Source organism: Arvicola amphibius, chromosome 5, assembly GCF_903992535.2.
Source record: "Arvicola amphibius chromosome 5, mArvAmp1.2, whole genome shotgun sequence".
Classification (NCBI taxonomy): domain Eukaryota; kingdom Metazoa; phylum Chordata; class Mammalia; order Rodentia; family Cricetidae; genus Arvicola; species Arvicola amphibius.
The window spans coordinates 15,162,972-15,186,006 of record NC_052051.1 but is presented as its reverse complement, the minus strand read 5'-3'; the positions used below and the strand labels follow the sequence as shown (position 1 = coordinate 15,186,006).

Genomic DNA, 23,035 nt, shown 5'->3' with positions numbered 1-23,035 from the left:
GGATGGATGGATGGATGGATGGGTGTATGGTGCCGTAGGTGGGTGATTGCATGTGGCATGGGTGAATGGATGACCAGAGAGACATGCTATTAGATGGGTTGTGTGAGAATAAGTTACGCCAAGGGCTGGGATTGGTGGGTGGCAGCCGCACGATCTGTAGATAGCTAGATGCATGGGTGACTCGCACAGTAGAGAAATTTAGGACTAGACTTGGCTCAGGCCCCCTAGGCTGCGGATCCCACCCGGTTCTTACCTAGAAGCCGCGATCTCAGCCTTCTGGCGAGCGATGGCAGCTGCACGCTGTGCGCCCTCAACGCCATGCTCCACCTTCTGGCGTACCTTGTTGCTCTTGAGCTGCAGCACGCGGCGCTTGGTGCCCTTGACCAGCACGTTGTGGCGGTACTTGCCCTCCTCGCGGTGGCCATCGGGCAGCGTGGTGCGGCCATAGCCGTGGCGCAGGTTGTCCAGCCACTCGCCCTCGTAGCGCAAGCCACTGGAGCGCTCGCTCACGCCAAAGCCTGAGCGCTTGTCGTTCTTCCACTCGCCCATGTAGGTCTCGGTGGTGGTGGCGTCGATGTCGGCATCAAAGGGCGCGGCCGCATCGTCGGGACCCTCGGCGCCCTCGGCCAGGCTGCCGGTGGACGCGGCGTCGCTGGCGCCTGAGCTCAGCTCGCTCTTAAGGAAGCTCAAGCGACTGCGCTGGCTGCCCAGGGATGTGCGCGACTCTGAGCGTCGCAGCCGACCCAGTAGCGCTCCACGTGTGAACAGCCCCGGGGGACGCGCACCCTCGGCGGTGGCTAGCAGGCTGAGCGCAAAGCCACCGCGCGGTACCGGGGGCGAGGGCAGCACTGGCCCGTCCGCGGCGGGCGAGTCCGGAGCCACCGTGCCATTGCTGTGCTCGCTGCGCAACGAAGACAGCGATGTGCGCAGCGGAGAGCGCACCACCACCGCCATACCATAGGGCACACTTTGGCGCACGCCGTAGCCATGCCGCATGCCGTTGGTGAACTGACCTTGGTAGGTCCCTGCGGGGAGAAGAGAGCCATGTCAGTGGGTGGAAGAGGCTCGGTGACCCCCCTCCCCCATGGACCCCAAAGACAAGACAGAGCGGGGTCCAGAGAGATAAGAAACCATTGAAGGAACAAGGAATGCACACTGCTGTGCCGACCTGGAAGGTGGCCTCAGTAAGATACAGGTAGGAACCCTAGCATGTGACCTGGGTCCTGGTCAAAGCAGGGTGGGATCCAGAGGCCAGTTTGGCTATAGGAGGGATAAGCACGTTGCTGTATGTGCCTGAAAAGTTGCCTCAGGAGGCTACAGGCAGGGTCAGATGTGGGCAAGGCAGGAGGGCACCATGACAAGGCTGAGCCATCAGAGGGACAGAGTGCTTGCTCCCATGTGTACCTGAGAATACAGGTATGTCAGAGCACGTTCCAGTGGGAAGCCAGAGAAGGAAGTGTGACCACCAACACTGCTGGGTGATGCAAGTCAGAGAATAAAATGTGAGGCTGTGTGATTGATTAGTTGAGGTCACAGTACTGGATGACGTAAAAGGAGGATGACAGTCCAGGAGCGAACCTGCCAGAAGGAATTTGTAGAATGGTAAGAACACTCCCCCTGTGGGAACATGCTAAGGTCACAGGTATGCAACCGAGCGGGAGGTGTGTGAATCAGTGTGTTCCAGTGCAGTTATCCGAGCAGGTCAGGCTGGGAATTCTACTTGGATGCGTGCCCAGATTTTGGATTACACGGACGGATGGTAGCTCTGTGTAGCACTGCGGTTGATGTGGAGGGTTGATGCAAGGCAGTGTGCACACAGCCTGTCTGAGGGCTTGTGGGAAAAGCACAGTGGAGATAACTTAAGTCTGTGGGTGCCGTCCTGGGTTGGAACTGCAAGGTAAAGTGGGATCAGGTAATCGGGGGTGGAAGAGGGGAAGGGGTGTGAAGAGGCAAGACCCCACTGGCATACAGAAAAAGAATGCACAGCTGTCCTTCTGTCCAAGGTGGTGTGACTAGTGAGGGCCATGAAGAGGTAAGACAGCAAGTTTACAGAGCAGAGTGAACGTTGAGAAGTGTGTGTGTGTGTGTGTGTGTGTGTGTGTGTGTGTGTGTAGGCATGTGTCTTTTGACTACATGAGATCACAGGTGTGACAGTGTGCAGACAGGAAGCCAAGGGCCAATAGTCCCATGGAAGTGACATTATGATTATACATGGAGTTCTGAGTGTTCAGGGCCACCTGAGTGTAGTATTTTAATAAATAAAGCTTGCCTGAAGATCAAAGAGTAAAACAGCCACATTAATCAGCCATAGAGGCCAGACAGTGGTGCACACACATTTAATCCCAGCTGCCACACCAGTTAGCCATAGATGCCGGGCAGTGGTGATGCACGCCTTTAATCCCAGCACTAGAGAGGAATATAAAACGGGATGAGACAGGAACTCACTCTCTTTCAGTCTGAAGATTTCATAGAGGTAAGAGTTCCATGGCTCCACACCATACTGGTTCCACACTGATGACATCACCTAATGCTTTATCACCCTTGTGTGTGACCTCCAATAATATCCCTGGCCCCGGTTCCCGATGTCAGCCTGGAGACAGATGTCTGCTAGATGTCACACGCACACACATCACACACCACACACACACACACACACACACCACCTTCTTAGTTTTTCCCACGGTAGCACTGAAAGCCAGTCCTCTGCCTCTACCTCTTGAGCTGCCACGCACAGCAATACTGTGACATCAATGTCACCACCCTGAAGTGGCGAGTCAGAGCCTTTGCTGCATCTTAAGAGTCCCTCACATATCTGTGTGGTGAAGGTTTGGTCTCCAGCATGGCTGTATTCAGAGGAGGAGCCTTTAAGGAGTGGGGCCTAGTCAGAGGTCATGGGGTTGTGTCCTTCCTCCTTCCTCTCCCACCATGAGGAGCACATCACAATAAAGACCTAAAAGCAAAAGGGTCACCAGACTGGGGACAAGAACATCCCCCATCCAGAACCTTTCAAACCTGCTGCAACCTTCAAGATGTGAAAGAAAGGCAGGACACGCCCCTGGGACCTAAAAACCTCCTGCTACGCCCCTCCTCCTAAAGGCTCCATGCCCAACGTTGATGGCTTTCATTTAAATAAATAAATAAGACAAGGAAAATTCAGAAGACAAACAAAGAACAACACCCAGGAGTGTTTTGGAAAAACCCCACCAAGAAAATTGCGAGTGGATCTAGAGTCCAGCCCCTCTCGGCGTCCTCACTTGGACTGGGTGGCACTTAGAGCCACTGTTCACCATTCTCTGCCAGCAACTGGCAAGCACATCAGAGGGGTTCTGTCCAAACATGCGAACAGAGCGCCCCATTCTGGCCCTTCTCACTCCAGGGACCCACTCAACCCTCCCTAAGTTCATCCCCTCCACGTCTCAGTTCTCACCGCCACCTCCACTCTAGGCTTAGGGGCTTCTTGGGCGTCCCTCGTCCATATCAGCAGTGGTCCCTCCTCAGAACCGACTCTGTGTGCCCTGCCCTCTGACCAGAGCATTCTTCCCTCGGGTACCCACATGGTTCACTCCTGTCTACAAGCCCTCACTCCTGCCTGATGGAGTGACGGACTGATGTCCTGCCTTCCCACAGGAGGTTTCAATCCCCATGTTTGCTTCCGTCTTCCTCGTAACATATATAGACAACAGACCAGCTTCTTTCTCTTTGGTGTGTTGCCCTTGCTGGCAGGAAGCTCCATAAGGGCAAGGAGTCCCATCTATTTTGTTTATTGCAGAGTCCTCAGTGCCTGGAAGAATGAGGACTAGAACCAGACACTTAATACAAATATTTTTGCACAACTGGATGGAAGGTGTCTCTTCTACAACTTTTATCCTCTTTTCACTTTAACTGTGAAAATAGCCTGGAGCAAAGCTAAGGCTCGGCAAGGATGAAAGACACAGAAGATGACGTAGCTCCTATGTCACAGGAGTCGAAGCTCCATACCTAGCTACATTCCTTCTGCTTCTCCAAAGAGGAGGGGGCTCAGTGGGCAGCAGAGAAATGGGTGTGAACCGGGCAGAGACGCTGGGAAATGGGGGCAGAGAGGCTAGCTAATCTCCAGGTTGGAGAGGTTTGTGAAATTGAATCCGGCAACCTACCTGCAACTAAAATTTGGCCTGAGACGGGCTGACAGGGTCCCTTTAAGCCCAAGAAAACCTGAGACTGCGGCAGAGAGCCACTCCTGGCCATCAGCTGGGAATGAAACAGTATGGCTATATTAGGAAACTTACAGACATGTAGTAAGAGCCACCAACACCCAGGGGAGATTGATAGTGACAGGGCCCTGGGACGGAGGATAACGCTATACAAGGGCCATCTCCCTGTGTATCTAAGACAGGGCGGTCCTCCCTGGGGACGGGAGGCCCACACCTGCAGACAGAAGCTTCCCAACAGCTCTGTGGCTGGCAGTGCCCTGGGCCAGAGTGTTTCCTGGGCTGCCTGGCCAATCCTTGCCAGGCATCCCATTGTTCTAGCGGGCCCACCGAGGTCCCCAGAGCCACACAGCCCAGCACAGCCACCTCAGTTCTTGTTCTCTAGCCACTTTTCTCCCTACCTCACACCCTTGCATGTACTTCTTTTTATTTTCCTTTTGGTTTTGTTGCTGCTGTCAGTGTTTGCTATAAGGTCTTACTATACAGACCAGGTCGGCTTTGAACTCTCAGAGATCCACCTCCCAAATGCTGAGGTTAAAGGCATGTGCCACCATGCCCAGCAATGTTGGGGGTGGGTATTTATATTTTGTGCATACGAGTTTTATTGCCTACATGTATGCTGTGCGCCATGTGCATGCTGTGCCCACAGAGGGCAGAAGAGGGCATCAACCACCCCCCCACCCGGGGCTGGAGTTACAGAGAACTGTGAGCCACCGCATGGGGACTAAGAATCAAACACTGGTCCTCTGGAAAAGCAACCAGTAGACTTAACTGCCAACTCTCCAGCTTTCTTCTGTGTTTTGAGTCAGGCTCTTGCACTATTGCCTAAGCTGTCTTGGAGCTCACTATACAACCCAGACTAGCTTCAAACTCCTGGCAATTCTCCTGCCTCAGCCTCCAAATTGCTGAGGTTACAGCCATTTGTTCTTTCTTGGCCTGCTCTTCTCCTCCCTCTCCCATATCCATCTTTGACATTTCAAACTTGAGCTTACATGTGAAATCATCCAGGGAGAGTTCTGGGACCCCCTTCCTCAAATGTCACCCAAGACACCCTCATCACCTTCTTAAAGCTCTCCCCGAGTGCTGGGAAATAAACGTGGTGGTTGGTTCCCTGTAAGCCTTTCCTCCCTGTAGGGCTCCAGCTTCTAGGCAGAAAGGAGCAGCGTCGAGCTCGTTCCCACTACGGACCCAGCACCCTGCATAGTTCCCAGGTCCAAAGAGGCCATTGGCAAGTAGCTGATATACAACTGTTTTCCTGACCACGCTGTTAGGTTGGCCTAGGAACAGGACCCACACCGCCTTTTTTCTCAAAGCAGGAAGAAAGAGGCACTGTAAGCAGCTCTGTGTTAGCTCTAGATTCAGCAGTATGAATCCTGGGATGATGGGTGACCTGGGGAATATGGTGACAGCCATAACTGTGGTGCATATCTCCCAGGCAGACCGAGCCCGCTCATCACCCTCTCCTGTAGTTGCTCTTCTCACTTAGTTTGGAATAGTATGGATTCCAGCCTTAGCCCTGACCTTGAGTGGTTCTGAAACCCACAGTAGTTACTTAAGTCTGCAGAGCCCGTTTCTGTCCCTCTGGGAAGTAGAAGCAGTGAGACTTGCTTCACTGACTGAACCTGAGTACAGGGCCGTGTACTCATTATTCCAGGTGCCAGAGATCCAGCAGTGACCAAAATAGACATTGTCTCTGTCCATGAGAGTGTGGACTCTAGTATCAGGGATGGACCACAGCCTTCTGGCCTGGGATTCAACTGGTCACACACACACACATACACACACACACACACACACACATACACACACACACACACACACACATACACACACTATATGGCAGACACAGCAGTGGTCCAAGGGAGAGGTGAGACTCGAACTCTAGCTGTAGAGTGGGGAAGGCAGTTAACTGAAGGCTAGAGGAGGAATGTAGGAGGCCCCTGGCAGAGATGGCACCCAGGGAGTACCCTGTAGGGGCTGGTGGGCAGGAAGTGTCCCTTGAATGCTAGCTCTTTTTGCCCCCTGTGCCGGGATGAAACCCACGTCGTGTGTTGCTAGTCACGTGCTCCAGCACTGAGCTACCCCTACCCTGCAAAGGCCAGCTTTTTGGCAGGCCAGAGTCTTTGCTCAGAAATGCTGGCCCAGAAAGGATTAACTGTAAAGATGAGCCAGAGCCAGGAAGGACAGAGAGAACCCAGGAAGAGATGGAGGCCAGCTCGGGTTTTCTACCTCCCCGTGGTTTCACATAGGAAAGCTTGTGTTCCACTCTCACCACTGGGTCTCTGCTCTTGCTGTCTCCTCTGCCAGACACAGCATGGGTCCCTTGTCTGGTTAGCTCCTCTTCTTCCTTCTGATGTCCGCACACGCTACATTTTCTGGGGACCTTTCTCCAGTCACTAGACCCCCATGTCCTTCTACTTTCCCTTTAGGTTGCTTTTCAGTCTTGAACACAGCCACTGTTGAACTCAGATCTACTTAGAACCCATGTTCTTACAGGCAAGGCCACATCTGCATGTCCACATACATGCCCAGCACACAGCACAATGACTACATATAGAAAACACACAGCAGACACTGCCAAGCAGATTGAAGGGCAAGTGGCCTTAGACGAAATTCTGAGTCTTTTATCAAGATGGTGTTAGACCTTCTCAGGGCTCCTGAGAGTCTTATAATGGTCACTGTAGAGATTCCACCTCTCAACAAATATGGACTGCCCTTACTCCACAGAAAATACACAATTTGAATCTATAGTGTCCCCCTGAAGGTTTGTGTTTGGGGCATTTGGTCCCCAATGTGGTGCTGTTGGGGAGCGGGGAGTCATTAGGATATGGGTAAAGCCCAGCTGGCAGAAGTATGACACTAGGTTCAGGGCTTGGGGCTTATCTCCGGCTCCCTAGTTCCTACTCTCTGCTTCATGACCCACTGAGAAGTTAGGAGTCTCTGCCACTCTGAATTCCACCGTGCCTTGTCCACAATGATGGTGAACCCTCTGAGACCATGAGCCAAAGCAAACCTTCCATCCTTAGGTTTTTCTCATAGCCACAAGGACAGTAACTGAGAGAGAAAATGACTGAGACAGAAGGATCCCTCAGAGGTGACACGTCCTGCTAACACCACGACAGTTCCAAGCAAGCCAAGAGGGTTGGTGACCCTAACTCTGAGTGACAAGGGCGCTGACTTTGATATGCTTGTGAGCCAACTCTTTAGGAAAAGCAAACACACTTTGATTTGTGCCATTTGTCAGTTGCTAAGGTGTAAATACTCCCTCCGTGGCTGGTCAAGCTACCCAGGGTTGAACAGTTACTTTGAAAATTTCCTAAAACCATGCCCAGGGGCTCTCCCAAGCCAGTAAAAGCTGGCTCAGTGCCCATATTTACTATGCGATCTTGGGTGCATGGTTTCTACAAACATTGCCACCCGCATAGCTACAGACAATCTGGTGGACATCTCTGAAAGTCCTGACTGGAGCAAAACTTGGAGAGCTTGTCATCTTGACTAAGGACGCAATCTACCTGGCCACCTCTGTCCCATCCCATGTCCACTGCTGGCACTGTTCAGCAGCCATGATGCTGATACTAACAGGGCCTCACTGTGTCCCTTGCCACATCTGTATGTCACTGGTAAGTTAGCGTTGTATGGAATCAATCTGCCTTCAAGGATAGGTGTGGCACTGGGCATGGTGGTGCATACCTTTAATCCCAGCACTCGGGAGGCAGAGGCAGGAGATCTCCACGTTCAAGGCCGGTGTGGTCTACAGAATGAGTACCAGGACAGCCAGGGCTACACAGAGAAACAGAACAAAAGGGTAAGTATGGTCATGTTCTCCTTGCAGAGGGGTAATCTCAAAAAGGGTCTAACAATGAGCAACGTGCCCAAAGCCACACAGTGAGGCAGTAGCTCAGCTGAGACTAGAAAAACAGATTTCGAGCTTAGCTCTCTTCTGTCCTGTTGGCTTTGGAAAGCTGGGTGACACAGAACAGAAGGAAACAAGGAGGGGACGTTTGGGACCCTGAGTCTAGATTCTGGGAAATGTGTGAGGTTTAAGTCTCAGATGCCCCTGCCCTACAGATCCACAGGTTTGAACACCTGGTCCCTGTAACAATTCAGTGTTAGAATCCAGGTGTGGTTCAGCCACAGCACCTGAAGCAACCCTTCCCTCGCCTCTTGAGGATACAGACGTGCACCTTGCTGAGACAGTGTCTGTTGGTACCTAGGGAGCAGACTTCCTGACATCAGTGGCTCTCACCAGAGAAGTGAGCGACTCACATCAAAGAGGGTGTTGGTGGCCACACAAGCCGTTCCTCATCCCCTTCCCTGCCTCCTGCCTGGGAATCAGAGAATCTGGGTGTTAGGCTTGTTGTGAAACCTCCCCCATCCTCACAAAGGGATGAGAGACTCCCATTTCTACTGTGTGTGCCTGGACTTCCTCCCTTCCGAGCTCTCTGTCTCTGATGCTCAGAGGTCCCTGCCAGGTTGCTGTCTGTCTGACCGTAGCATTAATACCTTTTCTAACAAGCTCCTTTCTTTCCCTTTATCAATTTATCTCAGTGTCCCTCTTGACCACATGCCCCTATCCCAAGCCTTCCAGCCCCCAGCTGGCAATGCTGTCTTAGGTTTGGGGACTCAGCCAGTGGATGTCGGTTGCTTGAGATAGGCATTGCTTCTGCAACCCCTGCTTCCTTCCTATCCCCTACTACTTGATTTGCCAAGATGTGAACAAGCCACCTGCACCTGGCAAACTCCCACTGCCACCAGCCAAGCCACTCCAGCTGCCATGCCATTTCCACCATAATGGATTATTCCCTCTCAAACTGTGAGGGTCCCCCCCCCCTAAAATAACCCTCCCTTAAGTTGCTTCTATCAGGTGTTTTGCCACAGTGAGAGAAAAGTAACTAATTTTGCACCTTGGAGATAGCTTACTAATGTGGGATTTTCCTCTGTATGCTGTGATTACCATTAACAAATAAAGGAACTGCTTTGGGCCTATAGCAGAGTTGTAGGGGAACAGAGCTAGGAGGGGAAAACTGGATGGAATGCTGGGAGAAAGGAGGGCAGAGTCGGGGAGAAGCCATGGAGCTGCTGAAGATAGATATTGGGAACTTTACGGGGTAAGCCGCAGCCACGTAGCGATATACAGATTAATAGATATTGGTTAAATTAATATAAAAGTTAGCCAATAAGAAGCTAGAGCTAATGGGCCAAGCAGTGATTTAATTAATACAGTTTCTGTGTGACTATTCTGGGTCTAAGCTAGCCAGGTGCCTGGGAACCAACAAGCGGCCTCTCTCCTATATCTTACCATGTCTACACAGACACACCTTCTGTGTGTTACAGAGGGAGCCCATACACTCATTGCAAAATACCCAAACAAATGAGCACTATGGACAGAATCTGCTGCTCCCCAAGAGAGATGGCTGTTAGCAACACAGGTCTTTCCTGGCCATTTGCTTTCCCATGAGAGGTGGAGCAAAGGGTTCACAGTTCACCACTCAGCCACAGCTCGTGTCCCTAAGAACGGACAGAGCAGGGTAGGTACGCAATGAATGCTTGCCGATGGCTTTGGCACACTTAGCGTCACACCTTTGTTTCCTTCCCGTGTGAGTGTACTTGGTGGATGTTGACCTCTGTATATTGTGTCCACGGCTCGTGCATTTCATTCAATAGTCCCTTGCTGAGCTGAGCATCTGGTTGGTGTGGGTCTTTCCCCCATAACAGTCCTGAGGCCTTGCTCTCTGCCTCACCTGCAAGGCCGGCACCACAGTCCCTTCCTTGGCTTCCAAACGCCACCATCCATCAAAGCCCCAAAGTCTCTGGTTTCCTGGGATCACCAACAGACGGCCCGGAGTAGAAGAGCTGGCAGCTTTTGTGACAGCTCCCAGCAGCAGGGTCAGGTTGCAGTCACAGGTGCCAAGTCTCCTTAGCCTTCAGAGCTCTGCCACCCCCACAAGCAGCACTGCTGCCCCGGATGACGCCCCACAGCTCGCACAAGAAGCCGAGGATTAACCGGGCAACACCGGCTGGGTGCTGACAGCACAGGGCCTGTGGTCTGGGTGAAAGCCCCTGGGCCAGGCCTGGTCAGCTCGACACAGTGAGGGTTGCCAGCAACATTGAGGACTGTAGACTAGAGAAGGTTGGGTGTGCAGGGCGGGAGGGAGCCCACGGGAGAGGCTCTGGGTTCAGAGACAACCTCTGAGAATGTCCGACAGGCATCTCTCGCCCATGTGCCAGACCCTCGGCCCCTGACCCTCACCCCACTCATGGCTGTTTCTCCGTGGTTCACACAAACCCTGGAACATCATCACTCCCTCCCTCGTTCCTCCTAAACGCTGTATCCTCAAAAACCCTGCCTGCCCCCCCCCCCCCAGTGCCATATCTCACCACCTCGGCGATTGTCATCCAAGCCTCTATCCTGTTCACCTGTACCATTACATTCCGACCGCATTAAACACACTAATGGGCCCGACACTGTCCTGACCCCAGGTGGCCTTCTCCTAAAGACATCCCACGAAACCAAATCAAATCCTGTCACTCTTCAGCTTTGGAAGGCCGCAAGACAGCTGGGGGGGGGGGGGCGGGGGCGGGGAAGCTGCTTCCTGTCACGGCAGGAGAGAAGTGACCCCAACTATCTGTCCTCTGACCTCCACACCTGCACCGCGGTGCATGCACACCCACAAAATAAATATGGAAAACAGAATAAGGAATAAGCATCTGTTTTCTTATTCTTATGATGCTGACAGTGGAACCCCAGCCAGTGAACTCACCAGCCCATCACTTTCATTGTCTGCATTTTTCTAAGGGCAAAAGCCGAATTCTTTCAATGGCCTACATGACCCTGCACAAAATGCCCCCTCGTCATTGCTTTCCTGACAGGAACATTACGGGGACACCATGTCCTTCTATATAAATGTCCCATCAAGGGGCTGCACTGTTCATCTGCCCTGCCGCTGGGGGAAGCTACACGTCGCTGGTAGGTGAAGAAGGAGAAGGGTCGGGAAGGATTCCACCTTAACTGAAAACCAACAGCAGGGAACGCAGCACCTTCCAAACAGCGCGTCCTGTGGCTGCATGCACCTCAGACCTGTCCCTCGTTCCACTCATGTATCTCCCGCAGTGGTCAGTTAGCATGGGCTCAGGCTCCCTCAGGCCATAGACGCTCATCACTGCTGACTGGGAGAGCCTAGGAGGTGCTAAGGGCTCTCAGCCCTCAGCAAATGTCCCTTATGTAGAAGTTACACAGACAGGAGGGAGGATAGACCTCACTGCCTTCCTACACTGTAACCCTGGCTAGAGGAGGGGTAGGAAGGAACAAACACAGCCCTCTGGCTTATGGTAGAAAGCACCCTGACCCCTCACCCCACACTCAGCAGGAGTCCTCAGAAAATGAGACTGGACATTCCTTACAAGGGTGCGGCAGAGCGGAGCTGGTCTGAGGAACAGCTGCTGGGGGCACAGAATTAGCAACCCCTGGAAGTCAGCAAGCCGAGCGAATCCCCAAGGCCTGCCTTGGACAGGGCACATCTGCTGAGGCTGGGCCAGTCGGATACATGAGTCACGGAAGCAAGGCACCGAGAGGAAAGATTGCGTCCGCTTTCTCGTCTCTTTGAGGGGGCTTTCCCTGCCCGGAGGACCCAAATCATACCCCGTTCATACTAAGCTGCTCAGACAGCAACTTAGCCCACTGTCACACTGATCCCTGGCTGTGAACTGTGACATGAGACTCTTGAGACGAGGTTAAATTATGCTGATTCTACATTTGAAATGGAGTCACACCTGGTTAGGGCCCCGTCTACACTGGCAGGTCACAGGGCAGTCACCCTGAGCCAGTCACCATCGTAGCTTATTAAGTCTTCCAAAGGCAAAGGCTGGTTCTTGTGTTCAAAAACATTGTCCCAAAGGCAAGAAGAGCTATGTTTGAAGCTAAGCGGATTAATTCATTCTGGGGGATATGGAGGGAACCACAAGAAGGAGAGGCTATGTTCCAGCATTTTCCTGTGAGCCGGGCGTTACACTAAGGGTCCGACATTTATCATCTCATCTGGCTCAGCCGTATGTTCAGAGAAATGCTAACACTCGTGGTGGGAAAAGAGAAACGGGAGCTCAGAGAGGTTGCTTGATTTCCACACTGTTAGCAAGTGGACTAGCTGGAGTCCAAACAGCCATCTAGATTCACTAAACCCCACCCCCGCCCCCACCCCCGCCCCCACCCCCACCCCCGCCCCCACCCCCAGAGCCTAAGTACTGTGAGTCTCCACCAGAGTCTCTTAGAGCCGCTGCTCTTTGTTTTCAGTAGCAATCAAGAGATTTTCAAATTAAAGGCCCTGCTTGTAAATCTGAAAAGCAAAAAGAGAGATTTGTTGAACGAGGTAAGAGGATTCAAGGTCAACATGACGTAATTACCTCGGGGCTGGAGAACTAGCTCAGCAGGTAAGAACACTGGTTGTTCTCCCAAAGGACCAGAGTTCAGTCACCAACACCCACGTCTGGCAGCTCACAACCGTCTGTAACTCCAGTTTTAAAGGATCCAATGCCTCTGGCGTCTTCAGGAACCTGTGCTCTTGCCCATGCCCACATAATGACATTGTGATATAGGTGTGTACCTATACATAATTAACAAAATAAAATATTTTTTTTGTTTGTTTGTTTTTCGAGACAGGGTTTCTCTGCAGCTTTAGAGCCTATCCTGGAACTAGCTCTTGTAGACCAGGCTGGTCTCGAACTCACAGAGATCCGCCTGCCTCTGCCTCCCGAGTGCTGGGATTAAAGGCGTGCGCCACCACCGCCCGGCCCAAAATAAAATATTTTTTAAAAGAAAATAATTATCTTTCCATAAACTAGCATCGAATGGTTGGAAAAACTAAAATTTAAGGTGCCATTTACAGTGCCCCCCCACCAAAAAAAAAAAAAAAAGAGAAGAAATACAGGGCCAGCAAGAGAGCTCAGCAGCTTTGGGAACTTCCATAAAGTCTGACAGTCTACGTTCAATCCTTGAGACCCACATGGTGGAGGAAGGAACTGACTCTGAGTTGTACCTCACACATACATGGTGGCATGTGTGTGTGTCCCTCACCTCAGTAAATTAAAAAAAAAAACTCAATGATGCCTTTATAAGATGAATGTATAGGCATAACATTTTCCAAAACTGTGGGCACTGAAGGGTTCAAAGCACTGCTGGGTGAAAATGAAAAATGGGGATATATACCATATCCATGGATGAGAAAACTTAATGTTACCAGAATGTCTGTTGATTCAGCTGACTGGTAAATCTAACACATTGCCAATCGAAACCCAGCTGCCTTTTGTTTTAAGAAGCAAAGGCTGATTTTGTAATGAATGAATGAATGACCTGCAACAGCAGGATATTGGCTAGGAAGCTTGGAAGATTTCCTGTAATTTGGAGGCTTGCCATTGGCTATGTACAGCAGCACACACCTGTGACCCCAGCCTTTGGGACACTAATAGCTCTGGCTACATGTTGACTTCCCAGACTGCTGGGGCTACATGGTGAGAGGGTTTTTTTGTTTGTTTGTTTGTTTGTTTGTTTTGTTTGTTTGTTTTTCGAGACAGGGTTTCCTTGTAGTTTCTAGAGCCTGTCCAGGAACTAGCTCTTGTAGACCAGGCTGGCCTTGAACTCAGAGATCCGCCTGCCTCTGCCTCCCGAGTGCTGGGATTAAAGGCGTGTGCCACCACCGCCCGGCTAAAAGAAAGAGTTTTTAAAAAGTCTTGTTATAAAGCTACCATAGCAAAACCAGGTTAGCATTGTCAGGAATATAGACAAATAACATGGAAGAAATATTCTTTTGGGGCAGAAATGGATAAACAAGGAAGCTTAACTTGTGGGAGCGCGTGCTTCGGGCTCAGAAAGTGTGGCATCACGTCCTGCTCAGTCCTCTTCTCCAGCAGACCCATTGAGCCTGCATGTTCAGAATCCATTGGACTAAATGAGTTTAAGTCACTAACTCCGAGCAAGAAACGAAGTTAAATAAACAAAAGCAAACTGGGTCCTGAGTGCTGCAGCTTGGGCTCAGGATTCAGTTGTCACAAATATATGTGGCAGCCTTATCTTTTCAGAGTGTGGTAATAATAATAACAATAAGAGCACATGACAAACCATCTGAGAGCTTTACATAAGCCAGAGCATCGCCAAATGCCCCAACAAGGTAAAATAAGAAACATGCCGCAGAGAAAGCGGAATGATATAGAGTGTGGGTTTCCCTTCTCCATTTTTGTCGATGTGCACAGGTAGAGAACTGCAGTGCAAACACGAATCTGACTGTGGCGCTGTAATCCCAGCAATTCCAAAGGCACAGGCTAACAAGATGCCTAAATCCCTAACTGATGCACATGAGGCCCTTAGCATAGAGCTTGGTACACAGTGACATGGGGAACCTGCAGTCATTCCTACGGTCACGGTGAACGTCACAAGCATTTTGACCTTGCAGAGGCATGAGGAACCTAACAAAGTTCTGCTGCAGGCATTTGGAAACCTGTAGGTGATTCTGAAGAGGATAGGAAGGTGCTTAAATTGCTAAGATACTGAATGGGGATCTCCAGCCCCAAAAAGCCAGGCGTGGAGGCACACGCCTGCAACCCTAGCTGGTCTTGCCGAAGCGGGAGCTCTGAGTTCAGATACAGACTGTCTCAAAAAAGCAAGATTGACAGTGACAGAGGAAGATACTCCCCATCATCTATGGCCTCCATAAGTGCACATACATGTGCACACACAAACACGTACACACACACACTGTCCACGTACACACATGAATAGACAAAAGATGTTGAAGGAGCTGAGGATGGTTAAGCCTCACTGATGTTTTGACTAGGTTTAGAATCCCCCACGAGAGTGAGGCTCATCTCTGGGTATGTGTCACTCAGAGCATTTCCAGAGAGTTAACTGAATGGGGGATGTCCACCCTGAATGTAGATGGCACCTTCCCGTAGGCTGGGAGCTTTAGGGATAAAAGAAGAAACGAGAAAGCCAGAGGGTGCTGAAGCTCTTCCCCTCTGCTTCCTGGTCTGTGGTGTGGCGAGCAGGCTTTCAGCCACATGTTCCCACCAGTGTGAACTCGGTCACACCTCCCCTGCCATGATGGACTGAACCCCTCTGAAACCGTGTACCAGAGTAGAGCGCTTCTCCCTTAAGCTGCTTCTATTGGCTACTGCGGTCACCAAACACAAAAGAAGGTAACACGGAGTTTGCTGAGGCCCATGAGTCAGTGTCACTGGTCCTGTCTATTTCTGTGTCGTTGTCTATCATCTATTAAAATGCTTTTTAATGTCAAGCAGTGGCAGCGCACACCTTTAATCCCAGCACTTGGAAGGCAGAGTCAGGAGGATCTCTGTGAGTTTGAGGCCAGCCTGGTCTACGGAACAAGTTCCAGGACAGCCAAAGCTACACAGAGAAGCCCTGACTCAAAAAACAAACAAACAAACAAACAACAAACAAAAATGCTTTTTAGTGACACTTCATTCTTTGAAATAAATTGTGTTTTATTTATTTATTTTATGTGCACACCACAGCACGCACACGGAGGACAGAGGACAGCTTGCAGGAGTCGGTTCTCTCCTCCCACCATGTAAGTTCAGAGGATCAAAGCCAGGCCAGTGGACCTGGAAGAAAGCACCTTTACCCACTTCATCACTGGCCAGAATGTCTTGTTCTTACTTGCTATGATCAAGCCCCATCTCTACTTATCATTAACCAGAGGTCTTGGACCTATCTAGTTTTCTCATCTGCAAAATGCAGTTAATAACAATACTTCCCATAAAGTAACGTGGCCATGTCTAGTGCCCAGGACAGAATCTGGCACATGGCAAGCACTGAAAAATTGCTTACTATTATTACTGTCGGTTTTATAGGAAACAATGAACCTTGGGCCACATCTTTTCACTGTATACTTTGTTTGCTTGTTTGAGATAAGGCCTCATGTAGCCCAGGCTGGCCTCTAACTAGCTATATAGCCAAGGATAACCTTGAAATCCTGATCCTCCTGCCTCTTCCTCCTGAGTCTGGTATTACAGACATGTTCCTGGCTCTGCTACACACTTTGATCCCTGAGTTTATTTGTACATGAGATTACTTTCCGAATCTGATGATTATCTGAGAAAACCTCTCCAAGGGAAAGTACAGGCTGTCCACTTAACTGTGCATACACCCTCCCTGTGCAAGGTGTTGATGGACCTCTGAGGCCACGCAGTGGCCCTGGTGGGGGGGGGGGGGTCAAGAGTTTCAGAAAGCAAGGCTCACAGCCCAATGGGTGGCTTTCATCTGCAATCAGCACTTGGGAGGAGGAGGACTTCAGAGTGAGACTCTGTCTCCAAAGCAGAGACAGGGAAGGGATGGAGAAAGGAGAGAAGGAGAAAGAGGAGGAAGAAGAGGAGGAGAGGGAAGAGAAAGAGAAGAGGGAGGAGGAGGAGGAAGAGGAGGAGGAGGAGAAAGAGGAGGATGAGAAGAAAGAAGAAGAGGAGGAGGAAGAGGAGGAGAAGGAGGAGAAAGAGAAGGGGGAGGAGGAGGAGGAAGAGAAGGAAGAGGAGGAAGAGGAGGAGGAGGAGAAGAAGAAGGAGGAGGAGGAGGAGGAGGACGAGAAGAAAGAAGAAGAGGAGGAGGAAGAGGAGGAAGAGGAGGAGGAGGAGGAGGAGGAGGAAGAGGAGGAAAAAGAAAAGGGAGAAGCCAGGGTCCCAAAGGGTCCTTCATAGAGTCTGTGGGTCTCCTGGTGGGAGCAGCCTGGCAGTCAGGCAGTGAGTTACTTCTTCAGGACTGGGGTATGTGCATGGGCTTTAAATCAGCAGCTATTTTTAGCTTTGCTTTATATGGCCAGGGAAGGAATGAGGGCTATAACAGGGGGAGGGCACCACGAGGCTCCAGTCCAGGGGCCCTCCCCACCCCCAGCCCTTCCCATGCCAGAGCTGAAGAACTTAACCTTCCATCAAAGCAAGGCTGGGGAGAGAGGGCGGCTGGGTGGAGGTGGGAATGGCAGGGCCTTCAAAGAAGGTGCTGGGCAACTTGCTTTAGAACCGTGACCATGGCCCTCAGTAACACTCTTACCACACGACATAAACAAACACTGATGTTTTAAAGGCACGCGGGGATACATATATGTGTATGTACATTATACTTATGCACATGCATGTATACATATATAGCCTTAACTAAACTTTTTTCCAGGAAATGATGCTTCTTCTTATTCTCCGGGAAAGACTCCAATCATTTCTGTTCTATACCTATCATTCTTTCAACCCGAAAAGTGGAGGTCCTGACCCACTAAATTAATCTGTCTACCAACAAACCAACAGACCGCCACCCCCAGTCTGGAGAGCTCATGTCTGTATTGGTTTAGTCACTGCTAACTGCACAGCAAGGCAGCTTCTCAATATCCCAGACAAGATGCAAGCTTCAACTCTCTGTGGAGACTGGAGGGCGACTTCGGGCCTCCTGCATTTGTGGCCTCTGTCCTTTCAACCAAGAGTGGTCCAGCTCGCTCAGGAACCTGTGACAGGGCTTAGCTCACCACTTCGGAAAGTCCTCCTGAATGCTCAAGTCTCAGCCTCCGGCTCTAGTCCCTCTCCTGGCCCTGCCTAGCACTGACTCCTGTGACAAGCGGCTCCTGTCACATTCCTGGCTCGATCACTCTGTCCTTTCTACACTTCCCAGTCATGTGTAGTGCTTGCTTTGCAAAATACAATATATGCTTATTGGATGAATTGACAATCTTAGTAGTAATGACAGCAGCTAACATGTACCGGATTCTGTCATTTTTCCCATGGGACACAGAGGAGGGGGCAGCCTCGCTGGCTCAGCGGGTAAAGGCCTCTGAACCGGACAATGTGAATTCAGTCTCCAGGTCCTTCACCACGGAGAGAGAAAACCAACTCACACAAGTTGTCCTCTGACCTCCACCCATGCTGTGGTGGTCACATATGCCTAACTCCCCCCCCCCCCCAAGTAAATGTAATGATAATATTTTTAAATCATATGAGAGATTAGGAGTGGCTCATTCGTAGATGAGAAAACTGAGGCCCAGAAATAATCCACTGGGGCAGGGTCACACCTGGCATTTGTCTTGCCCCCACCTGCTCCTGATCTTATTTGTCCACATTCCTCTTGGTGCCACCCAAGAGAGGGCAAGGGGCAAGTCCTTAGCAAACCCTCAGGGGACTGATGACAGGTTGATTAAAGACATTTTCCGAAGCAGCAGCCACATCTAAATTTGGAGGGTTACGCCTTGCGTGTGGCTTGGGAGAGAGAACCCAAAAGGTTTCCCGGGTTCCTGGATGTGGGGCCATCTCCCTGGGAAGAAGAAGCCTGGACAAAGCAGAGCGGCTGGCCTTCGGACTGTCTGGCCTCAAGAACTCCAGGACACACCTTGGTTCAAACCGAGGACCCACAAACCCGGGTCACCTAGCCTATGTCCGTAATTCCAACTTGCACGCCTGCCTCAGGCTCCCTATTCTTCAGCCATGCTGAGTCTGGTCCCACCTCAGCCTTGGTATCACCACTCTCTGCTTGAAAATCTCTCCTCGAGCCGGGCGGTGGTGGCGCACGCCTTTAATCCCAGCACTCGGGAGGCACGTGCAGAGGCAGGCGGATCTCTGAGTTCAAGGCCAGCCTGGTCTACAAGAGCTAGTTCCGGGACAGACTCTAAAAAAGCTACAGAGAAACCCTGTATCGAAAAACCAAAAAAAAAAAAAAAAAGAAAAGAAAAGCTCTCCTCGCTAGTCCTCCCCCACCTCCAGCAGCTGAGGCAACTTAATGTAACCGCCCTCTTCCTTCTCTACTGGTAAACTTGAGAAAGTGTGTGTGTGTGTGTGTGTGTGTGTGTGTGTGTGTGTGTGTGTGTGTGTGTGTGTGTGCGGGGGGGTGTTTTCCTGGTTTGCTCCCGTCTCCACTAAGCAGGGCCTTCTGGAGGATCTTGTGTGCTCCCTGTCCCAGTCCCTAGCACTAGGTGTGACACATGGCAGGTGGCTGGTGCCGTTGACTGCAGGGATGAATAGGCTTCCTCCTTTTAGACATGTTGGCAGGTCAGCCCAACATATCCTATGCTCACCTCACCCCAGCAATATGTGTCCCTACGAACCACATCCAGATCTCCAAGCCGCTGGAAAGAGAGAAGAGCCATAGGAAGGGATATTTGGGCACATACCTGCTGTGCACCTTTGTGCACAGGTGACAGACACTCTAGATACACGCACGCAAGGACTGTGTCCATTTCATGGCTGGGAAAACTGACACTTGCTCTCTGCCATTCACCGGATGCCTAGTACCATGCCCAACAGAAATGTCTGCTGAGTTGAACTGCACTGAGTTGGAAGCTTGGTGAATGACTCAAAGTCACCAGAATTTGTCCTCAGTTTAATCCAGTTCTATCCAGTTCTACAGAACTATTCTATGAAGCTGGAGGGACAGAGTTGAAGGCCGCTCCTCACCCAGGCATGGACCTATCCAGCCCCTCAAGGTGTTCTCAACGTGTCTCAGCCTGCGCAAACTCACCCAGGGCTCCGCTATTGCTCGGCCCTCCTTCCTTGCTCCATACTCAGAAGGCCCTTTTCCCATATCTGTCTTGAAGAAGAGGAATAAATTGTAACTACAATACTCTCAAGTGGTTTCTCATGCCAAGTGTAATTGTTTTCTAAAGAGCCACAGCTTTGAGTCATACCACCCAGCAGGAAAGTGTCATGGAAGTATCCCAACCAGAGGAGCCACAGGGCATGGGGATGCATATCGATAATCCCAGCACTCTGGGGGCTAAGGCAGGAGGATTACAAGTTCAAAGGCAGACTGAGCTACAAAGCAAAATTCTGTCTCAACAAAAAAGATTTCAGGAGTCAATAATTGTTTTCTGAGAGTTAACAGGTAACTGTTTTATGAGCCAATAATAGGCAAAGATGAAGGTGCCTTATGGAGACTTTCATCTACTATTCGTGTGTTATGAAATGCTTTTCTTTAAATATTCTTCACATGATTATTGATGTAAAATAGTCTCATTTCACGATATATACAGAACAGGCCGAGTGATCTCCATAATTTGCTCATCCCTGATTCCTTCTCTTCCTTGCTTTTCCCCTTTCTCCCTCTCTCTCCCTCCCTTCCTTTCTTGTCAGGGTCTCACTATGTTGCCAGGCTGTTACACAATGACCTCCTGCCTCAGTCTTCCAAGTAGCCAGACTACAACATGGTACCAGTAAAACACAGAAACCCCTAACATGCTTCAGATTTTCCTGGGGAGTGTGTTAAAACAGCCTCTGTTGCTTACAGAGGGTCTGGCGAGCCCTGAACTTGCATCTTTGCCTGAGGGTAGAAGCTGGTGCTGTCTGTTCACTGCCCACATTCTGAATACCAATGTCGTGAGTGCTCGATCGTAACTAAGGCTCAGGTGAGAGACATGTCCAAGTCACACCCTGCAGGTGAAGTAAAGTATCTGCACTGCCATTTCCCAGTGCTCTTTTGCCTCGGAAAACTCCTCTGTATTTTCTTTAACCATTATGCCCCCTGAGCCTCTTTAAGTCCCCTCCCCTGCTGGCACAATCCCCAACTTCTACTCTCAAGATCACAGATCTGCCACCAAAATCTAGCTCAGGAATGGCGTCCTGAAAACCCTTCCCCTCGCCACTATTTTCTACCACCACTCTTTGACATGTCTGTGTGTAATGCTTGCCTGTCTGCCTGCCTATCTTTGAAGGAAGAGCCCGTGTCCTGGTCCTCTTTGTACCTAATCACCTATGTAACAACTGAAGGAAGTACCACTGAAACATGCATTGAATAAGGCTGGGGATGTAGAGCATTCGTCTAGAAGTATGTGTTAGATGAAAGAATATAGTGAGTGGATGGATGGATGGATGGATGGATGGATGGGTGGATGGTGGGTGGGTGGATGGTGGGTGGGTAGATGGGTGGGTGGATGGATGGATGGATGGGTGGATGGGTGGGTGGATGGTAGGTGGGTAGATGGGTGGGTGGATGGATGGATGGATGGGTAAATTGGTGAGTGGGATGGACAGATGGATGGGTGGGTAGATGGACAGATGAGTAGCTGCTGGTTGAACTGATGGATGAATGGGTGAATGGATAGTGGGGGTGGTTAGATGTGTGGATGAATAGATGGGTGGATGGATGGTAGATGGTTAGATGTGTGCATTGGTGGATGGATGAGTGGATGGGTGGGTAGATGAGTTGGCAGATAGTTGGGTGGATGGATGGGTGAATTAATGGTGGGTGGTTGGATATGTGGGTTGGTGGATGGAATGATGGATGGATGGAATTATGGATGGATGGATGGATGGATGGGTTGACAGAGAAATGAATGAATATACACTCTTATGACATACCCTGTGAAGATAATTTTCATAGCAAAGTTGAGGCCAGTCCCCAGATCCACTAAAACACAAGCTAAAATCTAACCGTTTACATACCTAGAAAGTGTCAAGTGTCTGATGAGTGTATATTTATTTGACAGCCTTGGACTAATCATTTCTGCCAGTCTTCTCAATAACCCCTTTAATTGTCCCATCTTCACTGATAAGAATATAGATACAGCCAATTGTAGTGGACAGGGCTTTAATCCCAGCACTCAGGAGGCAGAGGCAGGCAGATCTCTGTGACTTCGAGGTCAACCTGATCTACAAAGTGAGTTCCGGGGCAGCCAGAGCTATGTAGCAAAACCCTGTCTCGAAAAAACAAAAGCAATAACAAAAATACAGAGAGGCAGAGTAGCTTACCCAAAGCCACACAGCAAATATCACCTAGACCATCTATTTCTTTGCCAACTACCCCATCCTCTCCCATCATCCCTTCTGGAACCCCCTCAAGCTTTAGCGGCTCAACTGGGCTCACCTCCATCTGCGTAGGTCTCGGTGCCATAGCCGTCCTGTAGGCCATTGTTCCAAGTGCCCTCGTACTTGGCACCGCTGCTTGAGCTCTGCCGGATTCCATAGCGCCCCTTGAAGCCATGCGTCCACTCCCCCTTGTAGAGCCAGCGCCCCTTGGTCTCTATGCCAAGCCCATGTCGTTTGCCCTGGCTCCAGTATCCCTCAAAGGTATTCCCACTGGGCCAGGTGTAGACACCTGCCACTTCAAAGCCAAAATTCCAGGAACCCGAGTATTCACCCTGGCCCTTGGGGCCAGTGCACAGTCCGTGCCCATGTGCCTTTCCCCCCTCCCAGCCCCCACAGTACGCTCCACCATCGTCAAAGTCAAAGCGGCCCCCGCTCATCTCATCCTCACTCCTGACACCGGCCCGGTCCTCCAGCTTGGGCCGTTGGGGTACCTGATGTTCTCCAGGCACCCTCAGGCTGAGCCCCGAGACTCACCACCGGGCTCCAGGAGGGGGGAAAAAGCAAGATGCCCACAGAGGCTGAAAGAGACCAAAGGCCAAGTCAGCAGTGGGGGCGCTGGTCAGTGCCATGGTTGGGAGGCCCCCTCAGTCATCCCAGCAAGGTTGTAACTCGCAAAGGAAGTGGACAGAAGAGACTTCAAATTCCCACAAAGCGTCCCAGGTCCAGCTTCCATGGAATCCGGTGTGCCCTCCTTAAGAAGAGCAGAGAAAGGAGTAACTGGGTCCTGTCTTTTCAACGCGGGACAATTCCCGCGTTAGCAGCCTAGCCAAGGCTGAATTCCCGCTGCCCACCCTGAAGCAGCCGCTGGCCCCCTTCTCATCCACCCGAGTGGGCGTGCGGCTCAGATCTCCCGGCTGCCCCGCCCCTTCTCCAGCCCTGCCTTCTTCCCAGGATAGAAAGGTCAGTGTTGCCCTAACAAGGCCATTGGATCTCAGAAGCTGCTCCCAAAATAACCCCCTGGCTGGCCCAGCCTCCTTCAGAGCCGGAGGGAGGGGGGCTTCCAATCCGCTGGGCCTGTAGAC

The 23,035-nt window shown here is 50.9% G+C and overlaps 1 protein-coding gene across 1 annotated transcript in view; it reads right to left on the bottom strand.

The window, feature by feature from the left end:
• Nucleotides 1–22,390, bottom strand: part of Jph2 (junctophilin 2) — a 59,968-nt gene extending 37,578 nt beyond the window's left edge. The window contains exons 1-2 of the mRNA XM_038331742.1: nt 22,012–22,390; nt 254–1,025 (exon numbers count right to left, since the gene is read on the bottom strand). Of these exons, the coding sequence (XP_038187670.1) occupies nt 254–1,025; nt 22,012–22,390 (1,151 nt within the window). The remainder of the gene's footprint in view (nt 1–253; nt 1,026–22,011) is intronic.
• Nucleotides 22,391–23,035: the final 645 nt, after the last annotated feature.